This window comes from Gobius niger (assembly GCF_951799975.1).
Source record: "Gobius niger genome assembly, chromosome: 10".
NCBI lineage: Eukaryota > Metazoa > Chordata > Actinopteri > Gobiiformes > Gobiidae > Gobius > Gobius niger.
The window spans coordinates 6,121,140-6,148,050 of NC_136861.1; the positions used below are offsets into that span (position 1 = coordinate 6,121,140).

At 40.4% G+C, this 26,911-nt stretch overlaps 2 protein-coding genes across 2 annotated transcripts in view; one reads left to right on the plus strand and one right to left on the minus strand.

Annotated features, from left to right (window-relative positions):
- The first annotated feature begins 4,907 nt into the window (after positions 1-4,907).
- Positions 4,908-12,388, plus strand: ubald2 (UBA-like domain containing 2). The gene is made up of 3 exons (XM_079564263.1): positions 4,908-5,181; positions 9,727-9,780; positions 11,625-12,388. Exons 1-3 carry the CDS (start codon positions 5,053-5,055, stop codon positions 11,877-11,879), a joined length of 438 nt encoding a protein of 145 aa, XP_079420389.1. The 5' UTR covers positions 4,908-5,052; the 3' UTR covers positions 11,880-12,388.
- Positions 12,389-15,875: 3,487 nt separating this feature from the next.
- Positions 15,876-26,911, minus strand: part of LOC306969110 (uncharacterized protein) — a 28,238-nt gene continuing 17,202 nt past the window's right edge. Inside the window, exons 11-18 of the mRNA XM_079564712.1 lie at positions 25,420-25,584; positions 23,897-24,015; positions 23,756-23,821; positions 22,423-22,524; positions 20,114-20,276; positions 17,408-17,513; positions 17,125-17,217; positions 15,876-16,023 (exon numbers count right to left, since the gene is read on the minus strand). Coding sequence (XP_079420838.1) covers positions 15,947-16,023; positions 17,125-17,217; positions 17,408-17,513; positions 20,114-20,276; positions 22,423-22,524; positions 23,756-23,821; positions 23,897-24,015; positions 25,420-25,584 — 891 coding nt within the window. The 3' untranslated portion in view covers positions 15,876-15,946. The remainder of the gene's footprint in view (positions 16,024-17,124; positions 17,218-17,407; positions 17,514-20,113; positions 20,277-22,422; positions 22,525-23,755; positions 23,822-23,896; positions 24,016-25,419; positions 25,585-26,911) is intronic.

Sequence of the window (26,911 nt, forward strand, 5' to 3'; positions counted from 1 at the left end):
AGGTGTCTTTTTCACTTGCTGGAGGATGAACCTTTCGTACATGATTGTGGTGGTACGGGAAACCAAGAGCACCCTGAAGAAACCTACACAGAACTGGCCTTGTTTAACCTTTGAACTGTCCCCGCGCCGCCGTGACACTGTGCTTTCCCTTCAACAACCAAAACATATAGTGTTTAGAAACTAGGGCTGGGACAATACATATCACGATACTCCGGGGGAAATCTGATACATATTAGAGGACAGTAAGTAACTATGATGTGTTTGCCATACAATCATGGCCGCTGCAAGCCATTTTGGTGCCCTAAGAGAATGTTTAATGGTGGGGGTCTCATGCATTTTAACAGAACAATAGGTACATATTTATTCCCAGTGTCAACTCAATGAAAACGGTGCAAACCTTGTTTAGTCCTGGTTTAGTTTCGGGCAGGGGCGGACTGGGACTGAAAAACAGCCCTGGACTCGGACCAGCCTAAAATGTATATGTGCATTTTCTCCAGTTCGGCTTTACCCAAATCTGAAAGCTTCTCGGCTGGAGAGCAACAATAGGTGTGTTTAAGATGCCGTTGGGGCTCGCCTGGATGATCGGCGAGAGTAGCCGACGCAACGGGGGCGGAGAAAAAAAGTCTGATGCCAATCCGACCGCTCCACATCCAGAGAACAGCGAGAGCCTCAGATCACGCAGCGTCTCGTTCAGATATCGCGTTCATTTAAAGTTTATCCTAAATAAAAGTCATTCACCTCCTGCTCTGTTTCCTTCACTCCAGAGACATCGTTCTTCATCAGAGAAAACTTTCCCATTTGTTTGTTTGTTCAAGTTTGTGAGATAAAACACGTCCTTTTAAATCATTCGTTTGTTCTGAAAAGCATCAAACATGAGCTCTATTTTAGGGGCGATGCAGAACTTTAATAGTTTCAGTCATAGTTTATTTGTTCAGATCTAAAGAGGAGAGAGGAGGGGGAGGAGCATGTTTCTGATCATACCGGACTGGTATCCAATCACCTGAGCGTGAGGACAGGTGGGCGTTTTCCCATCATGCACGGGGCCGTGGAGCCGCTGCAGTTGCCTCTGGAGAGATGCAGCGGCTGATCCAGTCGGCTGCTCTCGTTGGGGTCTCACGATCTTTCCGTGCCCCACGTGCCCGTGACGTCAGAGCCCGTCTGGAGCAAGTCGGACAGAAATCTAACCGGCACCGAGAGTCTGCAGTCGGCTGTAAAACTGCGTCCGTCTGGCTCATCTCAAACACACCTAATGTCACGCCTCATTTGAAAGCTGAGACCTACAAGAGTGATTGCAACTTTTTGTCAAGTCGCCGCATTTTTTGTCATAGTTTTTTCATTACTTTTTGTGGCTTTTTGTTGTGTTTTTGTCACATTTTTTCTATCATTTTTTTGCTATGGTTTTGTCACGTTTTTGTGGCCTTTCCGTTGCTTTGTTGTCGTGTTTTTGTTGACTTTTCATCACATTTTTTGTCACTTTCTTTGATGCTTTTCCGGCACATTTTTGTTTTGTTTTAATCCTCTTTTTTGTCACTATTTTGATGCTTTTCTTTTTAGCTTTTAGATTTGGGTAAAGCTCGGTTAAGGCGGGACCGGTGGCCCGAGAGCCAGTGGCCCTTCTGTGCTCTTCCAGAATGGACATGTGGCCAGTCCGCCCCTGGTCTCGAGTACAAAGTCATCTGATAAAGCCTTACATGTGAGGGAGTCTCCTTATGCCCATGGGCCCCTCAACCTGCTGGGCCCCTGGGCTTAGCCTCTGTAAGCCCCTGCATAAATCCGGCCTTACAAGTGTTTAGATTGAAAAATGCATTAACACACAATGTAACAAAGTGCTGTGCAGGTGTTGAAAATAATGCGATACTGGTATTGTGATCCAATCCGATATTTTATCCAAGCCCTGTTAGATCTTTTTTTTGTGCTCAAAGTACTAACAAAGGACACTTTTTATGGAGTGAATCGGACACTATGAGTTAAGTTAACACACAAGGAAAAAGCACACAAACAAATATCTTATGTCTACTTTCACAATGTACTAATTTCAACCCAGGTACATGACCTTTAAGTTGAAAGCAAAGAGTGTGTTTAAATATACTATAACGCTCTTATGTACATCTAAATCTAACTGTTGTCTGCCTTATTAGAGAGAACCGCAGCCTCACAGTGTTTAGTCCTAACTCTGAGTACCAGCAGAAGACCATTACCAAAGGTCTAAACCAGTGGCAGGCAACGTCAGGCCCGGGGGCCAAATCTGGCCCTCCAGGACAGAACCTCTGGCCCCTAAGATGATTTTGAGAAATATTATTATACAAATCAGAACTTTAATCGTTTTAGAGTTTAATCTTAACCTCTTACCACCCGCCTAAACCAAATGCATTCTGTCCTCTTTGGCTGTTATATAGGCCTGTGTTACACCTCATTTGAAAGCTAAGACCCACAAAACTGATCTTTTTCCTTGTGTTGTTGCTGTGTTGTGTCACCCTTTTCATGTTTTTTTTTCTTTTTCTTTTCTTTTTTGTGACATTTTTGTTGGATTTTTGTCATTTTTTGTTGGATTTTTGTCATTTTTTGTTCAATTTTTGTCACTTTTTGGTTGAATTTTTGTCACTTTTTGTTGGATTTTTGTCATTTTTTGTTGAATTTTTGTCACTTTTTGTTGAAATTTTGTCACTTTTTGTTGGATTTTTGTCACTTTTTGTTGAATTTTTGTCACTTTTTGTTGAATTTTTGTCACTTTTTGTTGGATTTTTGTCATTTTTGGTTGAATTTTTGTCATTTTTGTTGGATTTTTGTCATTTTTGGTTGAATTTTTGTCACTTTTTGGTTGAATTTTTGTCACTTTTTGTTGAATTTTTGTCACTTTTTGTTGATTTTTTGTCATTTTTTGTTGAAATTTTGTCACTTTTTGTTGGATTTTTGTCACTTTTTGTTGAATTTTTGTCACTTTTTGTTGAATTTTTGTCACTTTTTGTTGAATTTTTGTCACTTTTTGTTGAATTTTTGTCACTTTTTGTTGGATTTTTGTCATTTTTGGTTGAATTTTTGTCACTTTTTGGTTGAATTTTTGTCACTTTTTGTTGAATTTTTGTCACTTTTTGTTGATTTTTTGTCACTTTTTGTTGAATTTTTTCACTTTTTGTTGAATTTTTGTCACTTTTTGTTGGATTTTTGTCATTTTTTGTTGAATTTTTGTCATTTTTTGTTGAATTTTTGTCACTTTTTGTTGAATTTTTGTCACTTTTTGTTGGATTTTTGTCACTTTTTGTTGAATTTTTGTCACTTTTTGTTGAATTTTTGTCACTTTTTTGCTGAGTTTTTGTCACATTTTTGTTGAATTTTTGTCACATTTTTGTTGAATTTTTGTCACTTTTTGGTTGAATTTTTGTCACTTTTTGTTGATTTTTTGTCACTTTTTGTTGAATTTTTGTCACTTTTTGTTGATTTTTTGTCACTTTTTGTTGGATTTTTGTCACTTTTTGTTGATTTTTTGTCACTTTTTGTTGAATTTTTTCACTTTTTGTTGAATTTTTGTCACTTTTTGTTGGATTTTTGTCATTTTTTGTTGGATTTTTGTCATTTTTTGTTCAATTTTTGTCACTTTTTGGTTGAATTTTTGTCACTTTTTGTTGGATTTTTGTCATTTTTTGTTGAATTTTTGTCACTTTTTGTTGAAATTTTGTCACTTTTTGTTGGATTTTTGTCACTTTTTGTTGAATTTTTGTCACTTTTTGTTGAATTTTTGTCACTTTTTGTTGGATTTTTGTCATTTTTGGTTGAATTTTTGTCACTTTTTGGTTGAATTTTTGTCACTTTTTGTTGATTTTTTGTCACTTTTTGTTGAATTTTTGTCACTTTTTGTTGAATTTTTGTCACTTTTTGTTGAATTTTTGTCACTTTTTGTTGATTTTTTGTCACTTTTTGTTGAATTTTTGTCACTTTTTGTTGAATTTTTGTCACTTTTTGTTGGATTTTTGTCATTTTTTGTTGAATTTTTGTCATTTTTTGTTGGATTTTTGTCATTTTTTGTTGAATTTTTGTCATTTTTTGTTGAATTTTTGTCACTTTTTGTTGAATTTTTGTCACTTTTTGTTGGATTTTTGTCACTTTTTGTTGAATTTTTGTCACTTTTTGTTGAATTTTTGTCACTTTTTTGCTGAGTTTTTGTCACATTTTTGTTGAATTTTTGTCACATTTTTGTTGAATTTTTGTCACTTTTTGGTTGAATTTTTGTCACTTTTTGTTGATTTTTTGTCACTTTTTGTTGAATTTGTGTCACGTTTTGTTGATTTTTTGTCACTTTTTGTTGGATTTTTGTCATTTTTGGTTGGTCACGTTTACATACTTGTTTTCTTCTCATTTTTTTGTGGCTATTTTGGTGCTTTTTTCCCAAAGAAGCTTTCTGATTAGGGTAAAGCCAAACTGGAGAAAATGGGATCCGTTCAGGTGGGAGTTAAGAGGTTAAATGAGGCGTTACACCTATAGGCTGTAAGCTCCAGTTGAGAAGCTTTTAGTTTTAGGTAAAGCTGAACTGGAGAAGATGTGCTTGTTTAAGGCAGGGGGTTAAGTACTGTAAAAATGTGAGAAACTGTCAATTACTTAAAACTTTCCAAACAGGAAACACCAAATGAGGTCATAAATGATGCACAGCACTGGCAATTGTAGAAAATGGTGCTTTACTTTAGGTTCGGTCCTTGGTCCTTTTACAATAAAGAAAATCGGCCTCCACGACGCAAACTTGCCTACACATGGTCTAAACTCACCACTGTAGTCTTTCCCCCATAACTCCGCCCGCCCCTGCGCTCCGGGACCCGAAAACAAACCCCCCCCATCGTATTTTTGAACGCTCTCCCTCTGTGGCCAATGCGCGCTCTCGTAGTAGCCTTCCAGGAGCCAATCAGCCCTCGCCCTGCGCTTTGTTGTTGGTGACGGCGACATGAAAATATTTTGTTTGTAGACGACGCACCGTGAAGAGCAGCTCCGCAGGCGCCTGGAGCAGGGGTTCCGTGTGTGCCAGACGCCGCGCAGGGTGACGCCGATCTCGGGATTCGCAGCAGCCGAATGGAGAACATGTCCGTGGATATGGAGGAGCTGAAGCGCCAGGTCATGGTTAACCAGTTCGTGTTGACGGCCGGCTGCGCTGCGGACCAGGCGCAGCAGCTGCTCCAAGCGGCCCACTGGCAGTTCGAGGTGAGCTCTTTATGCGCCTGATTTAGCCCCTAATCTCCGCCCGTGATCCCCTCGCTCCGTCTGTGCGCGTCCCCCGTGGGCCCGGCCGCCCTAAACTTTGTTTAATTCGGGTTATTGTGGGTCGCGGGTTCATGTTTCCCTCGATCACGACTAGCTCTGTGCGTTAGCGGACACCACAACAACACACGGACATCACAAACGGGAAACACGGCTCAGACTCGCTCCTCGTGCGGCAGCGTGAAGCAGGACCGCACGATATATCGCTTAAAAAAAGTCGTATCGCAATTTTAGGGCATTCCGCAAAATCACAAAAGTCTTCCATCCGACAGAGATCGGCACTTTTTTTTTGCAAACTCACCCCAAAACAAACATGGGTGGAACTTGAGTGATGAGTAAAAGTTCTCGTTTTAGTGTTTTTTGAAGTCTTGACTTACGATTTGTTCAAATTACATGGATGAGTTGAAAAAGTTTAGAGAAATATCGCAAATAATATCGTTCTAGCAAATGTTTTGTTTGTGAGTCACGTGAAAGAGCGCCACCCAGGCGGCTGCCATATACGTTTGTTAAGTGGTGACGTCACAGCTCGACTTCCGGGTCCCGAGATGTCCGAGAAACTACAAAAAACTCTTAAAAACAACCATCAATATTTGTGAAACTCACCAGAGAGTTACTGAACAGACTTATTTATCAGGATGAGCCAAAAATGCTGCTATGAAAGTAATATTCACCAAAATCGGTACTTCCGGGTTCCGAGATGTGCGAGAAACTACAAAAAACTCTTCAATACCACAATCAATATTTGTGAAACTCACCAGAGAGTTACTTAACAGACTTATTTATCAGGCCCATGAGCCAAAAATGCTGCTATGAAAGTAATATTTACAAAATCGGTACATCTGGGTTAGCGGAGATAAATGCTAGCGGTGCAGCAGCTACGCTAACCCCGGAAGTAGTGAGTAAAAGTTAGTAAATAATACTTTAAAAAGTAGGTGTGGCATTTTTGGTTAATGAGTCTCAGAAATAAGTAGGTTCAGTCACTCTCCGCTGAGTTTGAGAAATATTGAGGGTTGTTTTTAAGAGTTTTACATGATTTTTTTTCTCGCATATTTGCCGGTCTGTGAGGACCCGGAAGTCGTGACGTCACACTTAACAAACGTATAGATTCTGAACTTTCTAGTGTGTTTACAGTGAATAACGGAACTTAAACCACAATTAAACCAAGTGTAAACTGTCACTAAACAATTTTACATTAACAAAGCTTGTGTAATACGTTCTGTTTCAGTCGTAAAGGCAACGATGTAGAACTGGGGCCTATAACTCACCACTATGGACGGTTGTCTGTGTCTACAAATGTTGAACCGTATGATTTAATCTCGTGGCTTTTGAAACTACTACAATGGTGTTGGAGAATAATACCACAGACTCGCAGACTCTGGGGTTCAGATTTAATGTGTGTTTATGTAGAGTCGAGCTGACGCACACCTGACGTACGCCTCAGCCGACGTGTTTACACCGGCCTGTGCGCCTCAGCCGATCCTCACAGGGAGGGAACTGCTGCCTAATGTCAAAACTATGAGGCTCCAAAGTAAAAACTCAATGTGTTTTGTTTATTTTTAAGGCCTTATCGTGCACACTATGATTACGATATGATTTTTTTGGTGTATATTTGAAGCTACAAACACTTCTTAAACAGGTTTCCATTCGCTTTTGTTGTCGTCTGAGTCAGATCGAAGACGTCAGTGACTTTTGCAATAGTGTCTTGCAATGTAGATATTGCATCATACAATATTCCAGCAACAATAATCTGGTGAAACTATATATATGATCGTATTTACTAATCTAAATAAACTCATAAAGTGGTGTAAGTGTTGCCAACTCTGCTCTATGATATCTGTACCTTTTAAAAAAAACTAATTGATTTGAGGATTTGCTACATAAACGAACTCTTTTGTCCGAGAAGGAAATCCGAGTTCACAAAAACACATGTGACACAATGAAGGCGTCGAATGTGGAGAAAGTGCGAGAACGATGATTTGAGGAAACCCCTGGGCGTGCGGTGGAGGAGCTTGTGCCGAAGTAAACATCCCGAGGCCCTGTTCATGCGTGTCACGTGTGGGAGACATTCCTTCCCCGCTGGGGGAGGGGCCCCAGGATCTGGGAGAGGAGGATGTATTATATTTGTCTTTCAAAGGTAGTGGAGTCAGAGTAATACGGTCTCAATAAAAGCACTGCTCAAGTTAAGTATAGATCCTCAAAAACTCAGTGTTTTAGGGGAGGCACTGCAGGCAGAGTCAGGTCATCCATTTTCAGGTTTCAGGCTAATTTGATCTTTTAACATGTAACACTTTCACTTGGAAACAAAAACTACACTGCACATTCCTTGTTCCTTGATTTATTGTCTTAAATCCAGCCAAATTACTTGTTTTGAGCATTATAAGCTAGTTTACAGTTTCATGTGTTAGATGATTAGACTTGTTTCAATTAAATATAACTTTTTGTTCTCCTGTAGTCTATAAGTTTGCCATTTTACTTTATTTCAAGCAAAAATAGTTTTCAGATGGCATTTAGAACAAAAGTCTTTCTTCATCTTTCTTTACCTTGAAATAAGACAGTCAATCCCATATCATAAATTTATTTTAAGTTTTTAAAGCAATGACATCTTCAAGGTTGTATTTTGTCATAACATAGACCAGGGGTAGGCAACGTCAGGCCCGGGGGCCAAATCCGGCCCTCTAGCACGGAACCTCTGGCCCTCAAGATGATTTTGAGAAACATGATTACCCAAATTAGACAGTACTTTTAACATTATTAGAGTTAAATGGGAGAAAGAAAGGTAGAAATACTGTCAATGCACCCAGTTAGCTCATATATTATGTACAACACTGGCATTTGAAGGAAGTGCTCTGGAAAAAGAATAATCGTTTTAAGGAAGAAATGGCATAAATCCACTTGAATTAACAGATTAAATCTAAGGTTTGAGTAGATTTGGTCTGGTCTTGGAGGAGATAAAACCTCTAGTCGTAGTTATTCTCTTAATTCAGATAATTTTGTGTCATTTCAAGTGAAAAACAATTATTTGTCTGATTTCAAGTCGGTCTTATTCTTGTTTTATGGCGCTAGCGTTTGTATCTTGGATTAGTTCAAACCGACTCAAATTCAACATAGAAGAACTTTAATTCAAGCAATTTTAAATCATTTATCTCATTGAAGATAGTAATTTTTCCAGTGTTGTGCTTTACTTTGGGCTAATAATCAGCGGCTTCGGCCCTCGGTCTATTTACAATAAAGAAAATCGTCCCTCCGCCAAGAAAACTTGCCCACCCCGACATAGACACTGTTTCTGAAATTGACTGGGTAGTATGACGTATAATCAAGTAGGTTTTCAACATCAGCCAGTTCAGTTGCTTGGGAAAGGTCAGATATCGCAACTTCATAAGCAAGAAAGTCTTAAATACACCTGGTATTCAAAGCAATACAGCACACGATTAACAACGATAGTGTTTTTATAAGTCTAAAGGTAGGGTTTGAACCATTTGCTGAAAGGAGAATCAGAAACCTGTCACAGATGTATTTTCTACCATGTAAAATAAAAACTTTACTCTAACAGCATCTTCAGTCCCCCAAAAATCTACAACCTTTGATTGTAAATGCTCAATATTAGCGACCTCTGATACAGGACCGAGTTCTTTCTCATGCAAAAAAAATCGGAATCTCAGTTCCTGCTTCACTTTGACAAGACTCCAGCAGCTGATTGTGGTTTTCACTAGGGTTGAGTTCCATTAAACAAAACCAGAAAAAGAGTTTAGGTAATACTGGTATCATAGTTTTGATGCTGTAGGTTTCAGCTCAAATAAACGATTTTTTCTTCCATTTTCCCCCTTTGTTTTTGTTTTTTTGCCCAATCTTTGCCACATTTTTTGCACACAATTTATTTAAAAAAATCCTTACTTTTCCCCAATTTTTTTCTCCTCATTTTTATTACTAATATTTTTCCATTTCCCCCACAATTTAGTCCCCATTTTCCCCTGTTGTTGCCCAATTTATATTTTCCTGACATTTAGATGAACCCAATATTGTAAATTAGCATTTCTTCCACACATTATTGTTCTGTTTTCTGGTTCTAAATGACAAATATTTTCGTATAGGTATCGGTAAAAAGCATCGTTCAGGTATCGGTGTCGAAAACCACATATCGTTACAGTATTACTATCAGAAAAATGTAACGGTGCCCAGTCTTTCTCTTCACATTAACATGTTTAATTATGTTGCAACAATATCTCCACATATCATACAGACTAACCTTTCCATACATCAACAAAATAAACCTGTAGATTTAACCTGTCTCGATCTATTATTCAGATTTTGTTGTTGAAGATATGGGCATAAATAAGAAATGTCTTATCCCTCTTGACCTGCAGTGTCTGGCCTTAGTTAATTCACCTTCACTGACCGGCTCTGGGGTTTATTTGTAATAAGATCTCATGGAGACACAGTGACTCATAATATAGTCTCTGCAGGTTGTGACTCTTGTTTGTTTCTTTGCAGACGGCGCTTAGTTCATTTTTCCAGGAGACGAACATCCCGAGTCCTCACCAAATGGTCAGTTCATCATCATCACTCCTGCACCACAGTTCAAATGAAAGACCTAATCTTCAGTTTCACTTTGTGGCCACACTATCTCCACTTTAGAAGCTCCTACAGGCGCCACCTTTTCCAGTCTTGTATATACATATTGTATATTGTATATTTCTTGTATATACATTTAAACACGGCTCTGCCCATTTTGTACATTCTGGTAATTTGGGTCATTTTAACATATAAAATACCTTATTGTAAATGAAAAATAATTACAGAAAACGTCATTGGTCATTTACACATTTACACATTTATTATTAACCCCTCACCACCCGCCTTAAACGAATGCATTTTCTCCAGTTTTACCCGGCTCTAAAAGCTTCTGAACAGGAGCTCACAGCCTATAGGCCAGTGCGGCGCCACATTTGAAAAAAAACTGACCTAAACAGAACTTTTTCCTTACGTTGTTGCCATGTTGTCATTGCTCTTGTCACGTTTTTTTTCCATCCATCTTTTTTTTGCATATTTGTCATATTTTTGCGACCATGACCATATATGGGCGATTCCAGAGATGATGAATTAAGGCTCATTCACACTTCACAAGACGCAAGAACTTCTTGTTCTTGCACCCTGAGCTGCAGAACAAAGTGTGAATGAGCCTTAATTCATCATCTCTGGAATCGCCCATATATGGTCATGTTTGAACACGGTTAAGGGGGAAAACAATTCTAAAAAAATAAATAAAAAAATAAAAAATAAATCTAAGCTTTCTCTAATTATTCCAAAACTACTTCAAACGCTGAATTATGAATATAGTTTTCTACTAAATAAAAATACAAAGACATGGAGAGGAGCAAAGTGGTTCAACAGCCCATAAATACATAAACAACAGAGAATGCTAACATGATGCTACATGATAGCATGCTGACGACTGCAGTTTTTTCACTTCTACTGAACAATCCGCTGTGAATAAACATCCATAGACTTGATTAGACTTGATTTTATTTGTATCTGATAAATAAGTTTATATTTCGGCTAAAAAGAGTGAAATTGTGTTTCCCAAATGATTCTGTTTTCCCCACTCGGCGAGGCCACGCCCCCTTCAATGACGCGACGCCGTCCATATCTATAGTAATATTTTGTACTAGTAAATGTGTACATGTTTATTTCATAAAGGCATGAGCACCTTTTCCACTTAATCATTATCCAATGATTTGTTTCTAAGATTGCCATTTGAGCTACTTGTTTAATCCTCATATTTCTGTCAGTAATCTACAGCAAGTTTTCAAATAGATGGTTAATAGGAAGCTAATCTAAAAAGTCCGTATTCACCGACATCATGTTATTGTGTCATTCCCTCATTAAAAACATGCCTGAAGTGTTGCCTTGGCACATTCACGTATTTTTGAGTAATCTGTAAAAACTCTGATGGCGGCCATTTTAGGGATAGGTTTGCCTGAGTCCTCCTAGGAACGCCCCCACCTCCTGGAGACGCCTCCGAGCTTTCGTCACCAGCCGAGTAACCAACCCCTGCTCCTCAGCAGAACCCCCTCCCCACTGATGCCACAGACAGCGTGTGGAGGGGGCGTGTTGGAAAGGGTCAGAGGTTCTTAAAAAGACAGAGGCCTATTTCAAGACATTCACTACAGCCATTTTGAGAGAGCAATTTTATACAAGGCAGTTATTCTAATTTACTGCATTTACAGACCAACAGAAGGTTTGGTCATCATTGTAGTGTGATATAGACTGGTGCTATGTGATTGAAAAAAGCATAATACCCCCTCTTTAACACAACACGAGCATAGATGGAAGGGCATCTGACACAAAGCATTTCTAATCATAACGTCCCTCTGTGTTTCTCGCCGCAGTTGCCCAGGAACACTCCGGCCACTCCGCCCAGCTTCCCCGACGCCATGGCCATGTTCTCCAACCTGCGGGCGTCGGACTGCGGCTCCCCTCCCCCCCTGCACGTGCGCGCCCCTCCTCACACGCTCGTGCACGCCCCTGCCCACCGCCACGTGCACGCCCCTGCCCACCTCCACGTGCACTGCTGCCAGCCCCAGTGGCCGCCCGTCGCCACGCAGAGCGGCCCCACACAGCAGCCTGTTCACGGGCAGAGATGAGACACGCCCCCTGCTGGTACGCGCCGGGAACGGACTGCACTTAACGCTGAAGCAGAGGATCATGGGAGGAGCGGGAAACCGAAGCCGTGACGGGAAAGGCGGCGTTTTTTTCGAACTTGGATTTTGAAAATATTCTGGGAGTTTATCAGGAGTGAAGACGACGCACTGGTTTCTCCGAGTGGGCACTTGTGGTACTGCAACTGAGTTTTTCTTTTCTATGGGAATAGAATATGAATTACTTAAGCTTTAAACATTTATCAGGTTTTTTGGGTAAAGAACCATTTTGGAAACAATTTCTATAAAGCACTAATGGACTTCTTTGTTTCTTAAATCAGCAATAAATCATTTAAGCAGTGAATTGTCACTATCATGGGGCCTAGAGCGAACAAAAGCATCTTAATAAGGCTTTAACCAAGATGATGTGAGACTTTTCAACATTCTTTAGAGCCTTTGGGTTTCAGTCAGATGTGTTTCTGTTGAGGACGCCATTTTGTAGACTTTTCAACCATTCAAAACGATATAAATATTTTTAAAATTTAATTTTTCTGCCACATATTTCATCATTTTGTTCTCAACAAAGACAGGCTCCAGGTTTAATGCTTCTTCTGTCTAGTCAAATAATCTGAGGTGATATCGACATTTTACCACTGATCTACTGAACCGTGAAGCATTTATACTGAACAAGGAGCCACTTTGGGTGTATATTTTCACTTTTAAATTGGAACAAACGGCAACTAATGCTGGAAAATGATTTTTTATTCAAAATACTCTGACTTTAGCCATTCAAAATCACTTTACTTTGAATTGTAAACCATCTTGGTTAAGCTAAACTGGAGGCTGCTTGTCATAAGGAACAATGGTTTTGAATGGAAGAGGCTACAACTTCACTTTTGCACATTTTTCAGTACAGGTGTGTTTTGGTTTTAGGCTGTGTTGGCAAAAAAAAAGGTTTTGTGACATTGTGGATTCACCGACTACTGCAATAATGTTCAACACTGCCAGAGTGAAAATAACAACTTTCACAACCATCCACACCACCACTACTTTAAGAAAAATATTGAATTATGGATGTATTTTCTACCAGATAAAAGATACAGAAACATGGAGAGGCAAAAAGTGGTTCAGAAGCCCATAAATACACAAATAACAGGGAATGCTAACCATGATGCTAACTTTAGTTCCATGCTACAATGCTAACCGCTGCTTGCATCGAGTTTTTCCACTTCTACTTGACTATATTCTTGATTTTTTGACAAAACAAATCACAATACCCTACTTTGACTTGACTTTATTTGTGTGTTAAATATGTTTATGGTTCGCAAGAAAGTGTCTAAAAAGAGTACAAAATTGTGATTCCCATAACAAGCCGACTTTCCCCTTGTCTGTATCGAGCCCATCAGGATGTATGGATGTTATTTTTAGTCAGACTTGTTAAAATACTTGAATTTCTCTGTTTCATCTTGCTGCTGTGCGAGATTCGACTCTTTACAAGGTGTTTCTGTTTGTTTTTTGTGACGGCGGTGTTTGCAGTACCACGAGTGTCCACCGGGGGAGCAGGCATTAAACGGGTGGAGATATCTTTGTAATCTCAGCTGTACCTCACTTGGAGTGGCGTTTGTTTGAGCGAGATGGAGATTCTTCTGTTGCGTTTGGGGACTTTAGTATTTTCTTATTGTCTGTCACTGGAGCCATGTTTAGTTTTGTCTATTTCAGGAAATTTCTCTTTAATAATAATAATGATGATGATGATGATAATAATAAAGCCATGAGGGTTTTTTTGTTTTTGGAATAAATGTTGTTTTGTGTTATTTTTTTCATGCACACACTGTATTTCAGACACGATGATCAGCCCGACACAGACGCCGCCATTTTTTACAACATTTAAATTTGTCTTGGAATCACAGGGAAAAGTTTCAAAATGATGATGTTAAATATAGTGGGTAAATTTCCGTTTGTCAATTTAGTGATCGATAAGCTATGTTGTACCATCAGATCACTCATTTAAAAAAAATACAAATAAAGTTAATTTAGAGGCATAGCCTATGTGTGTACGTGGATCTCTGGACACAATGGGGAAAAAAAGATTTTGTTTACTGTCCACCTCCTTCTTGACAAAAGAAAATGATGTTTTTATTTTTCATTCCAGTTTAAATGTCCTGAATTGACGCCACAGTTTCAGACCCTGGACTTTGTCCAACAGTCGCCTTCAAGGGTCAGAAATGTTTCTCTCACATAGTTATTCCAACTATGTGAACAAGGACTGGTCGTCACTTTTGAAGCAGCTCTACATATGAACGGCCGTTCAGTTCTTTCAGTTTTTTAAATCAACTTTCCAGCAATTAAAACGGTCCAAATCACAGCTTTCTTTGTTGCTTTATGCTAACTATCAATATTGTTTGGTAGCCAAAAAAAATCCATTAACTTATTCTTTTGTGAAAAACCTGGAGCTTCGTTTCGATCCACCTGTGCATCTTTGAGTGATCTTTGGATCTTCCCCAGTGGCTGTTCTTGCAACAGCAGCCGAGAGAAAGCTCCTCCTGAAGTCCTATGTATCCAGGAAATGCTTTTCTCACCTCCCATCTCTTGCTAAGCTTAATCCTTTCATTGTGGAGTAAAAACCATAGACATATTATCAATAGACGGTCATTTCTCACTCCTCCCCCGTTTACCACAATGACCACGGTCAAGGGGGAAACATGGCTGATTTACAGACTCCTGCTCCCCAGCTCTGACGAGGCATGTTCCTAAAAAGGGCATAAGGGCGGGATCTTCACTGTAGACTCCGCCCTTACGTGACGTGTAGCTCACGCAGCTCCAATGCTAACAGTCCGACTCTCATTAGTACGAGATTTCAAAAATTCTTCTTACGAAAACCAGCCTGGTCTTTTTAATTGTAACTAACCCAGCGTCATCACGGGAGGAATATGTAGCTGTAGAAAGTAAAAAAAAGTTAGAAACCAGGCTTTTAAGTTGTTAAGTGTCTAAAGTGCAATGCATTCCAATGGGAGACTAGCGGCGATATGGAGGTACTACAGCAAAGGCAGCCTCTCGTGTCGTCGTCAAAAAGCAGAGCAGCCATTGGGAAAAACACTCGCCATAGCTTCGCTACATCCACACGGGGCGAGAACAGCTGCGCAGCAAAGGGGAGCTAGAGGAGGAAGGTGCGAGGAGCTTACGGTGAGATTGCTTGGAAAGTCAGGGAGTGAAACTACTGGGTAATTTGTTTCAGTTGTTTTAGATCAATATTACATTTTCTACCCAACAAAGTGTAAGATACTGATACAGATGTGTTAGACAGCATTAGCAAAAAGCAGGAAAGTAACATTTTACCATTACTTTATGCCTTTTTTAATTGAATCAAAAGCACAAAACACATTTATTTTCAAAAAGACTCCTTTGTGGACATGCTGTCAGTAAATTTAAAGCTGCAGTAAAGTCGTTCTGTCATTCTGCTTCATATTATTATATTGGTTAAGAGTTTTTTTTAAACTCTATTTTTCACGAGATACTTCTACTTCTTTCTTCCATTATTAGCAGAACATTTCTGAGAATATTTGAAATGCAATTCCAGAAAGGCCTCCACATTAAGACATTTCTTAAAGCGTTATTAACACATTTACCAGGGTGGCTGTGGTACAGGGTGGTGTGTGTTAACACCAGTCGTAGTGAGGGTAATAATAGCAGCAGAAGAAGTTGAAACACAAGTGGTTTTGAGAAAATGAAGGCGCTGTGGTCGAGGAAGGAAGTGGTGAAACTTCATGAGAAAGGAGTTTTCACAGCTTTCACATGAAAACGGGCGAGTTTAAAATTCTCTGAGAATGAACAGAATCTGCCCCAAAAGCTACCAAGATATCATTTTGTATTATTTGTACAAAGAGCTTGTTCAGAACGCTGTGAATTTGACAATTTACAGAATCAGAATTAATAAGATAATACAACATATAAAAAAACACTTTCAACAAATCCAGAGTTGTTTTTAGTTTTATTTTCCCAGGCCAGTCTTTACCTGTCTCTGGTTCTGTTCGTACTGGGTCAGTGGCTCACGGTGAGCCCCCCGCTGCGTTCACTCACATCGGGACAATGGAGCTCTGAGAGGTGCAGCCCAGAGCCGACACGGGCCAGTCCCGCCCCGGAGAGCAGGACCCTGGACATACAGAGGAGCGAGTCTGAATCAGATATACACTCAGCCCTTTACGTCACGGCAAACGCAAATGCTAATTGCTAAAATGCTAAGATAACAGAGAGGCTAAAACCCTTCCAGGTCCACCATGTCAGGGCCGACGTGGTCGCTCACCTCGCAGACTTTAGTGAATATCCCCGCGAGTAAATGTCGTAGAGACTTGCATTTTATTGCATTGGGAAGAAGAGGGTTGGGGCTTTAAGACGAGCCCATCCATGCCCCGCTAAGCCTCTGGGAAGCGATGTAAGGTCGTGTTGAAAATGTGTGCCGTTGCCGTGACAAACTCGCTAATGTTAATATATAGAGTATTTGTCCACGATTTCTATTATACAATTATGTGATCATGTGACTACGATTTGAACAAGCCCATTGGATTCCTAGACACCCAAAACATGGGGTTAGACACCAAAATGACTTGTCTAGGATGAATAATAAAGGAATAATGGGCATTTTAAGGATCTCGCCACCCTCTTGGACGCCATCTTGAAAATTAGACCTTTCCAGTGGTCAGATTTTGGTAGACTTTTAGTATGTCAATAAGCACACCTGATACTACAGAAAACCATTGAAAAACCTTTAGTAGCAATTTTTTTGGGATTAGGCGTTTTTTTTTTTCATATATGCAGCCGCCTAATAGGCATTTGCAGAAAATAGTTCTTCACTTTAGGATTCAATGTTGAGGTTCGGCCCTTGGGTGTTTTGGCAATGATGAGAAGATCGGCCCTTCCACGACGCAAACTTGCCTACCCCTGTTGTAGATTCTCTAGTCTGAAACATCTCTTAAACAGTGTGGAAGCATTAGGTTGTGCACCTTGAACATCACAACTGTGTTAAGATCAAGATATTCGTCTACTAAGAAGTGGATTTGTTGGACTCTAATTGTTCTGTTTTGTAGTAAGAAAATGCCTTAAAGTCGTTTCATCATTTTGAATATTGTCTCCACTTTCGGACGCCTTTATGAGCCAGTCATGTGACCTCAGTTCATATGGGCTGGGAGAGAAGTATATATATATTTCTATGGAGAGAAGATGCTGGACTTCATCGCTGTTACAGAGAGAGTGGTACCTGAGGGGGGGCTGGGCCGCCGCTGGCCTGGGCTCGGAGCGCTCTCTCTGGGGGACGTGGAGCTCCGGGATCGGCCTCTGTTTCTAGAAGAACCTGACGAGACAAAACCAACTGCACTCTATTTACCACGGGGAGTTTTGACATCCTCCTTTCTGCATCTGCTGCTCTTATTTCATTTCTTTAGGCGCTCATCAAACAAACCAATCACGGTCACATGAGTTGCTTAAAACATATCTTTATTAGGCTTTGATTTCCGCTTTATCCGAGGGACGGTGTTATTTACCGTCTCTGGTGGCGATGGTCGGGAGTTTGGACTCTGCGTTTCGTGACGCGTTCAGGCGACCTTTGTAAATGTGACCGTCCAGTCCCACGATGTCCACCTCCTCGGACTGAAACAGAGGGGAAAATGTCCAGTGATGATTAAAGGTTTATGGTTCAGGAGGTGAAAGGTGCAACAGGCAAAGAAACCAGCAGAGGGCAGCAGAGAGAAGAGAACGGAACAGTCATATAGCTGCTTTATTCTGACTGTGGACGCCTTAGCCTTGATCATTTTGCAGTAGTGACTTTTTACTTTCATCATTGCGCGTTTTTCAAATACAGAGGAAAAGGAAATTGGACACAACAAACAATATCAGCCAAAACTGCAGCTGAATGAGTTTTGGTCCATGAATTTAGTCTTTTTTGTTTAACTTGAGCAATATAAATAGTTGTAAAATGTATATTTAAAGATACCTAAGATGGAATTAAATTAGGTTATACACTGTACATAGATACAGACGGCATCTCTGGAATCACCCATATATGGTCATGCTTGAAAACAGTTAAGGGGGAAAACAATTTTGAAAAAATGTAAACTTTCTCCAATTTTTCAAAAACTGCTTTAACAAACGCTGAATTATGAATATAGTTTCTACTAAATAAAGATACAAAGACATGGTGAGGAGCAAAGTGGTTCAACAGCCCATAAATACATTATTAACAGATAATGCTTACAGAACGCTTCATGTTAGCATCTGGCTAATGCTAACGGTTAGCTAGCGCTAGCTACAACTGCCGTTTTTTCACTTCTACTGAACAATCTGCTGTGAGAAAATATCCATTTGGGCCTGATTTACACTTGACTTTATTAGTATGTGATAAATAAGTTCATATTCCACCAAAAAATGGCTAAAAAGGGTGAAAAAATGTGTTTCCCAAAAGATTCTATTTTCCCCCTAGGCGAAGCCACGCCCCCTTCTATGACGAGATGCCGTCTGTATCTATACAACAGCAGAAGTCGATAACTTCCCCATTGTTCTGAGGTGACAAACTCTAGAGCTAATCTGGCGTTTAATCACAAATAAGTTGTTAAAATCATAAGCCCTGCTTTAACACATTTTCTCCAGTTTGGCTTTACCCAAATCTTAAACTTTCTTACAGCCTATAAGCCAGTGCAACGTCTCACTTGAAAGCTAAGACCCGCATAACTGATCTAAACAGATATTTTTCTCACATTGTTGCAGAGTTTTTGTCTCATTTTCGTTGCCTTTATGTTGCATTTTGTGTTTTTTTAGGTGTGTTTTCGTCATATGTTTGTCGCTTTTTCCCTTTTGTTTTGTTGTGTTTTGCATGTTATTGTCGGTAAATTTTCATCTCGTTTTTGTCGCTATTTTGACGTTTTTTCAAGAGGTTTTTATGTGGGTAACGCAAAGCTGGAGAAAATCTGCTCGGGTTAGGAGGGGGTTAAGAGGTTCATTTTAATTCCCAAATTCTACATTTTCAATGCCACAAAAGCAAATATTTCAGTCAAGACTCCAGTTAATAATAATAATAATGTCTTACACTTGTATTGCACTTTACAAGCCTGTATTACCAAGTTTCTCAAAGCGCTAAACTGTCATTATTCATTCACTCTATACTCGGTGGTGGTAACTCAAACTCAAACTTTATCAAACTTTATTTTAAGAGCTTTTCATACTGAAAGGTATCACAAAGTGCTTTACAGATTACAACATTTAAAATAATACGCCTGGCACAACCTCCCATATGTATATTTTATAAATTAGGTTTAAATAAATAGATTAGTCAGTTAAAGGCTAAGCTAAAAAGGTGGGTCTTGAGCTGCTCTTAAAAACATGAACGTTCTCTCCTCCTCCTCCTCCTCCTCCTCAGGTCTGAGCTCCTCCTCAGGTCTGAGCTCCTCCTCAGGTGGTTCCAGAGGCGAGGGCCGTTACATTGAGTCTTTTTGTTGACTTTAGGATTAACTAGGAGACCCCTGCCGGAGGAGCGAAGGGGCCGTGAAGGTTCGTAAGGTAAAAGCAGTTCTGAAAGATCAGAAGGACCAAGACCATTAAGACATTTAAAAAACATTAAAAGAACTTTAAAATCGACCCTGAAACACACGGGGAGCCAATGCAGCAATTCTAAAACCGATGTAATGTGGTCCCGCCTCCTGGTCTTCGTCAGGACACGAACTGCTGAGCTTGTAAGCTACTGCTATAGCCACAGCTGCCCTGGGGTAGACTGACGGAAGCGAGGCAACCAGTCTGTGCCATCGGCCCCTCCAACCACCACCAACCACTCACTCACCACATTCACACAGGCTTCCTGATGTTTCAAAAAGGGTCTCCCATCCAAGCACCAACCAGGCCCTTCCCGGATTGGGCAGAGCACAGGTGGTAGGGCGGTGTGTTGTAGAGCATAATCTGCATTTTTGATTGACTTTATACAGTAAAAGAAAGTGAGCAATGTCGTTATTTAATTTAATGGCAGCTTGAACCCAGCTGAATTTGAATTTGAGCACAGCGAATTTAATGACGTATAAAAAGTGCTTTTGACTTAAAACAACAAGGGCAAAACATTATAACATGGCTCAAATCTTTTACATAATGTAGGGCCTTTAAATTTGCCGTGGGGCTTTACAGATACAGATAGTGCAGGTCCGGACTCCTGAGCTGCAGCGTGTGGTTCTGTGGAGTCCAGAGTGTGGAAGGTAAATGTGAGTCCGCACCTGTCCGAGGGCGTGGTCGAGCTGGGCGTGCAGGCGGCTCTGGGGGGCCGTGTGCTGCACTGTGCTGCGGTGGCGCTGGGTGAAGGGGGTGGTGGTGTGGCTGCCCCCACAGCTGCGGGACACGGAGTACAGGCTGTAGTCGGCCACCTCCACCAGGCGCTCACTGCACACAGACCAAAGGCAAAGGTTAAACAGAGTAAGGATATCTGACGATATTTGGTCACATTATTACACTTTATTAGTTAGAAAATGCTTTATTGATCTAAAACTTACACAGCCTTTCCCTTGGCAATACTCCCTGGTTCAACAAGCCCTCCCCCTCCCTCCACTCGCTCCTCTTCACAACTAACCTCTATAGCTTACTTATGTTCACCCCTCAACCAGCACTCACATCCCAGTGGGTACAGGTTATCCCCATCACCAAAACATGTACAATAGGGAAAAAAGAGTAAGCGTTTGTTTGAGATGGATGGCTATAAGTGGTTACATGCACTTTGTCTTTATTTCTTCAGAAATATCAGAAATATATAACACTTTAGATTATCGTCCGCAACTTCCATGTGTAGGTACAGGTAACAAGAAAGTAATTACACATTTAACCTCTCAACTCCCACCTGAACATTTTCTCCAGTTTGGCTTTACCCAAATCTAAAAGCTTCTTAAAAATAAGCGCCAAATTAGAGATGAAAACGAGATGTAAACAAGGATGAAAAAGACAAAACACTTACATTAAAGCTAGAAAAAATGGTCTATAAAGCAGGAAAAAATGGTTAAAAAAGCAGAAAAAATGGTTAAAAAAAGCAGAAAAAATGGTCTAAAAAGCAGGGGAAAAAATGGTTAAAAAAGCAGAAAAAATGGTCTAAAAAGCAGAAAAAACTGGTTAAAAAAGCTGAAAAAATTGGTTTAAAAAAAGCTGAAAAAATTGTCCTAAAAAAATAAGAAAAAGGGTCAAAAAAGCAACTAAAACCCAACAAAAAAGCTGCAAAAATGTGACATAAACAGAGCAAAAAAAGTGACACTGTGAAAACGACGCAGTCTAGCTTACAAATAAGGCAAAGAAGCCTATAGACTGTGAACTCTCCAGTCTAGAAGCTTTCATATTTGGGGAAAGCTGAACATGGAGAAAATGTGCTCAGTTAAGGCGGGAGATAAGAGGTTAAGTACAGGTAATATTAAAGTGCAAGGTTAAATAACGAGTACAAAGAGTAATAAATATGTGTAGGTGTCTGTGCAACAAAGAGCTACGGCAACTCCATGTACACCTTTGTTACTCCTTGCACTTCAATGTGTCTGAATATAAAACATATTTTGAGTTATTTCACCCTTTTTCTGTTTCCTGCGTAATCCCATGTGTTTATTTAATGTCTGCAATGAGAATCACACAAAGTGAATAGTGTTGAGAAAAGCCGATACAGAAGAAGCGGCTCCAAACCTCTTTCTCCTACACAGGGAAATCAAAAGTGTTGCCAAAATATCTAAACGCAAAAGCCTGATTATCCCACTAACATTTTTCAACCACATCTAAAAACCTGCAGATGAACAATAAGTTAACTTCCCCCACGTCATAACTCTGTCTCCTGACCCACATGTTGCCCCTGACTGCTGGGTCTGTCCCTGACTCACGGCGGGCTCTGGCCCTGGTGCGGCCCCTGGCTCTGGCCCTCGCTCCTGACGCTCCTGTGGTCCCCTCTCAGCCTGTCTATCTGCCGGCACATGGCGTGGTAGCTCCTCTGCAGCTGCTCCCTCCTGCGGCTGCTGCTGGTCAGGTTGAACATGAGCCGGTTGGTCCCTGGAGTCAGGCTGAGGCAGAGACACGGGTTTCTTTTTATACGATTAAAAAAAAGTTGATATTTGTACGTATTTGACCTTGTAGTGACCCAGCGGCTGTAGGAGTGTTTATATTAGCTCCAGGATCAATTGTTTTGTAGGGTTTCTGGTGAGAGGCTTCGTCATCAGTGAAAACCTTGCAAACACATGATCCTGGAGCGTTTTAGAGACAACTGTGACCACTCAAACAGCCGCAGGGTCATTACAAGGTCAAATATACACAAATATCAACTTTTTTTTTCTGCATAAAAAGTTGCATAATGCACCTTTAAGCACAGTGCTTAAAGGTGAGTAAACGGAAGTAAATTTACATTGTCACTGATCACTTCTGGTAATGAGTCTTTAGATCTGAAAATGTAATAATGTCTGACAACAATGTTCGCTTTTGGCTCCCCCTGCTGGAAATAATGGGTATGTTTTATATATTCACATATATGTTCACAGAATGATAATGTAGTTTGTAGAGTAATAAGGGGATCGACCTCCTGTAGTGCTGTCGGATCTGCTCCAGCGCGAACACAGAGAACGGCCTCATGGATCTGTGCGGCTGCAAACCCGGAGAGGACGGCAGCGTCAGCAACTGCCTGTAACAGAAAACAAGACGTCGCTTCACAGGAGAAACTCACTCCAGAACACCAAAAACCGAATTATTCATCAGGATTTTGAAGCCATCCCTCATTATGACAGGATGAAAAAGTTGTAATAAAAACTAACTATGTTTCTGAGCACGGGCTGAACTCCTCTCAAAAAGGCGCACCACTGCAGAGCTCACCTGATACTCACTCACTCTGGGGCAGAGAACTTTGACTTAGATTATAAGATGCACAGAGAGAGAGGAGAGACGCTGTGCAAAAAGGTCACGGACCTCATGGACGTCATGTTTTTTAAACATGAAATTAAAACTGAGCAAATGCATTAAGAAAAATTATTCATATTATGATACATTTATTAAAGGGATCTCCTGTTGCCAAAAGAAAACATGCTCCTAATGAGCAGCGCGACACAGAAACGTCTAGTTTGGCGCTAGGTTATCAAAGAATGGATTTGGATGAGGACCTTCCATCCATTTTCTTCCACTTGTCCGTTGCCGGGTCGGGCAGCTGTTGGAGCTGCCTGCCCCTTATGGCTCCTCCTGCAGGTGGTGGGTCCACAGAAGGACGGTCTCATGGTTCAAACCGGGCCTGTTGGTCTCTCATAAGGGGCTTCTGAACTGCTCTTTGTCTGACCCGTCACTTAGGACCTGTTTACCATGGGAGACCCTACAGGGGCACGAAGTCCCCGACAACAGAGCTCCCAGGATCATTCGGGCTCAAACCTCTCCACCACGATAAGGTGGCGGTTCCAGGAGCGGTGCATGAGGACCTAAACTATTTTAATCTGATATGTGGCTGCCTTAGTCACAGTAACAGTTACAGTCAGGTCTGAGGAGCTGAGCCGCTCACAGCAAACACACGTTTGTTTGGGTAGTTATTAGGGATTTTTCAACAATACAAATATCTGTAAGAATTTAAATACTTGTACTTCATTCTATTTATTAAGTGAAATGTCACGCGGTGTGGTTTTAATGACAAAACAGTTCATGACTGCAACAACGTACAACCCTGTCCATCAAAATCAAGGAGATAAATGATCCAAAACCACTGAGGGAGGGTTTCCATCTGCTCCGTCGGCCCCTCCCATCACCAGTCACTCATTCACACACTGCACTCATTCTCAGGGAGGGTGAAGTGTCGGCTTTGGGTCTGCGGCTCAAAGTAACCGGACAGTGGGCATTCCTTTGTGCAGTGAATAGTTGCAGTGTTTGTGGAGACTCACGGTCCAGGGGTGTGTTTGAGCACCGGCCGGTCACAGGACAAACAGTGGAAGCGCTCCACCAGCTGCCTGCAACAGCAACACCACAGTTAAAGACTGAAGAACACGCTCACTGAGCTCATGTGTAAAGCACTGGAGTCATACTTTCGAATCCCGGCGGCGTCATCCTCCTGCAGCGCCCCCTCGCTCTTCATCCGCTCCTGGATGGACTTCCACCGAGCCTCCAGCTGCTTCTTCACCGAGTCCAGCTCGATCCGGTTCAACTGAACACACACACCAGGTTTGGATGATAGATATAACGCTTTTAAAGATAAGAAGCCATGGTTTGTAAAGCACTATCCCTCCTCTGCAACATTTATATCGAGTTCTCCACGAAACAGCAGGTCACATTTAAAGCATTTTTAAAATTACGTTTGAGTGAAAACTACTGTACACAAATACCCAAAATTCTAGGGGTATTACAATTTAGCCTTTAACCTCTTAACTTCCGCCTTAACCGAGAGGATCTTTTTCCTCATGTCATCAGATTTTTTTTCCATCATTTTTTTGTTGGGTGTTCAACTCATTTTTGTAACTTTTTTGTCATTTTTTGTCAATTTTTTGTAATTTTTTCGTACATTTTTCATCATATTTTTGTCAATTTTTTTGTCATTTTTTTGTCAAATATTTGTCAAATTTTTGTAATTTTTTTTGTCCATTTTTTGTCAATTTCATGTGACATTTTTGCCACTTTTTCATAAATTTTTCGTCACTTTTTTGTCAAACTTTTCTCACTCTTTTGTCACATTTTCATCATTGTTTTCGTTTCAGTTTTGTCGCTATTTTCACACCTTTTTTTCCAGAAGTTTTTGGATTGGGGTAAAGCCAAACTGGAGAAAATGTGCTCGGTTCAGGTGGGAGTTAAGGGGTTAAAGGGGTATTACAATTTAGCCTTTAACCATGTTACGATTTTGTTTTCTCATCAAAAAAAAGACCAGGAGTTGTATGTGCACTCGCACATCTTTGAGATATCTCTGAATCTTCCCCAGTGGCTGTTCTTTGCAGCACGGCAGCAGCTCAGAGAAAACTCCTCCAGAAAACGCTTTCCTCACCTCTCCTTTGCTTGCTATATCACAGTGCACTCACCATGGCTTCACTACAGCCACAAAGGTCACAGTTATATACAACATTTCCTCTTTATTGAAATAGCTGCGCAGCGAAGGAGAACAAGAGGAGAGGGTGTGATGCACTTATAGTTAGATCGCTTGAAATCCAGGAAGTGGCGTTTTAGATTAATACTGCATCTTGTAACAGAGTAAGATTGTGAGTTAGTTTGAGATTAATAACAAATACTTGCAAAAAGCAGAATACCCACGCTTTAGGATAACATTTCTTCAAACAGAGAAATGAGGTGAAGCTTCGATATTCTAAAGCAAACTGGACAAAACAGACCCTCAGGTGAACCTGGAGGAGGACAAAGATGCAGATGAGAAGGAGCGAGAGGAGGTGGCAGAACGAGGAAAAGGAAGGAGGAGGAGCTGACCTGAAGGCAGTGACTGAATCCTTCCAATGATATAATGTTCAAACTTTCTCAATCTGGCCTCACATGAAGTGAAGTCGTCCTTTTCATCATGTCCACATCATTCCCAAAGACAAACACAAACCTCTCTGCTTTGAGCCGCTGTTACCTTGCAGTCCATCTCGCTGGACAGCTTCTCCATGACTTTGCCCCAGTCCTGCTCCTGGTCCGTGATCTTGGTGAGGAGCTCGTTGAACATGTTGCTGAGCTGCTCCGTCACCGAGTCGAACTGCATCCGGCTCACTTTGCTGTCCAGGGCGCTCTTGTCCGCGCGCTGCAAAAAACACATTTCATTTACACACGGCTCTGCTTTTGGAGGTTTCGGGAGGATTTTGAGGTCTCGTATTTGATGATAACAGAACGTCCCAAAAGGGAAATCATAACAGAAGCAATATCTTGTATAGTCATCTCTGCACAGTCAAGACATTTGTATGAAAACTGCTTCTTTATTTGACACATAATGGGAAAACCAAGCAGATTTAGAAATTGTGGTTTGAAAATGCAGGTTACATGATGAAAGTCTGGTCATATAGAGAATGATAATCAAGTATGGACAAACCTTTGATGCAACAAAAGTCTGTCCATACTTTTGAATTTGCAAGGAGGAAAAGGCAATTTTTAATGCCCAAATACTATATTTTAAAGCCACAAACAACCAAAAAATAGGGAGAAAATTCAGCCAAAACTGCAGCTGAACATTTTTTAAGACCATCATTTTGGTATTTTCGATGAACTTAAACAGTAAAACTTGTTGAGCAATGTCAGAATTTTCCATAGAATCAAATTGAATGCTTTTTAATGGCATTTAAGGCCTTGATTTCTTTGTATTTAATGACTTTTAGTGTTTTTTAATCAAAAACAGCATTAAAAGTGCAAGCAACCCTGGCCTGGGGGCGTTTTAAAGTACAGTGACCGGCAAAAGTTTGGAAACGCTTTGTTATGTATTGATTTTTGGCTTAGACGAGTTGATGTGTACCTGTCTGATCTTTGTGTGTTCGCTCAGTCACGCAAAAAGACCAAAGATGTTGTTAGCATTTGGCCTCTCCCAATGTATTTCTATAGCTCCAAACGGGGTGAAGTTAGAAGCGACCACGCTCTTCCGCGGGCACAAAGATCAGACCGACAGGTACAGATCAACTCGTCTGAGCTCAGGTAAGAACATATCTCAGTATGGAAAAACGGTGGCCTGTTCATTTGATTCAAGACAATTTCCATTGTAGATTCTCATTGAAGGCGTTCATTTTGGAATTAATATATATGGAATTATGTTTTAAACAAGGTTACCTCTTCTAAAATCACCTACTTTTGCTTTGATTATGATATTTTTTCAATAAGCTTCAGGATGTGGTCACATGTTTTTCACTTCACTGACGGTTAAACCATTTCAGCTCATTGAGAAAAGGCCAAGAATAAAGGGAATCTAAAATATAAAACATAATCCCACATGTTCATTCATAGTTTAATGTCTTCAATGAGAATCCTACAATGTAAATAGTGTTGAAAATAAAGAAAAGCCGATGCATAAAAAGTTTTTCCAAACTTTTGTCGGGTACTGTACAAATCTCTAACAGACTAATTGCTTAAACACATTACACAAAAAT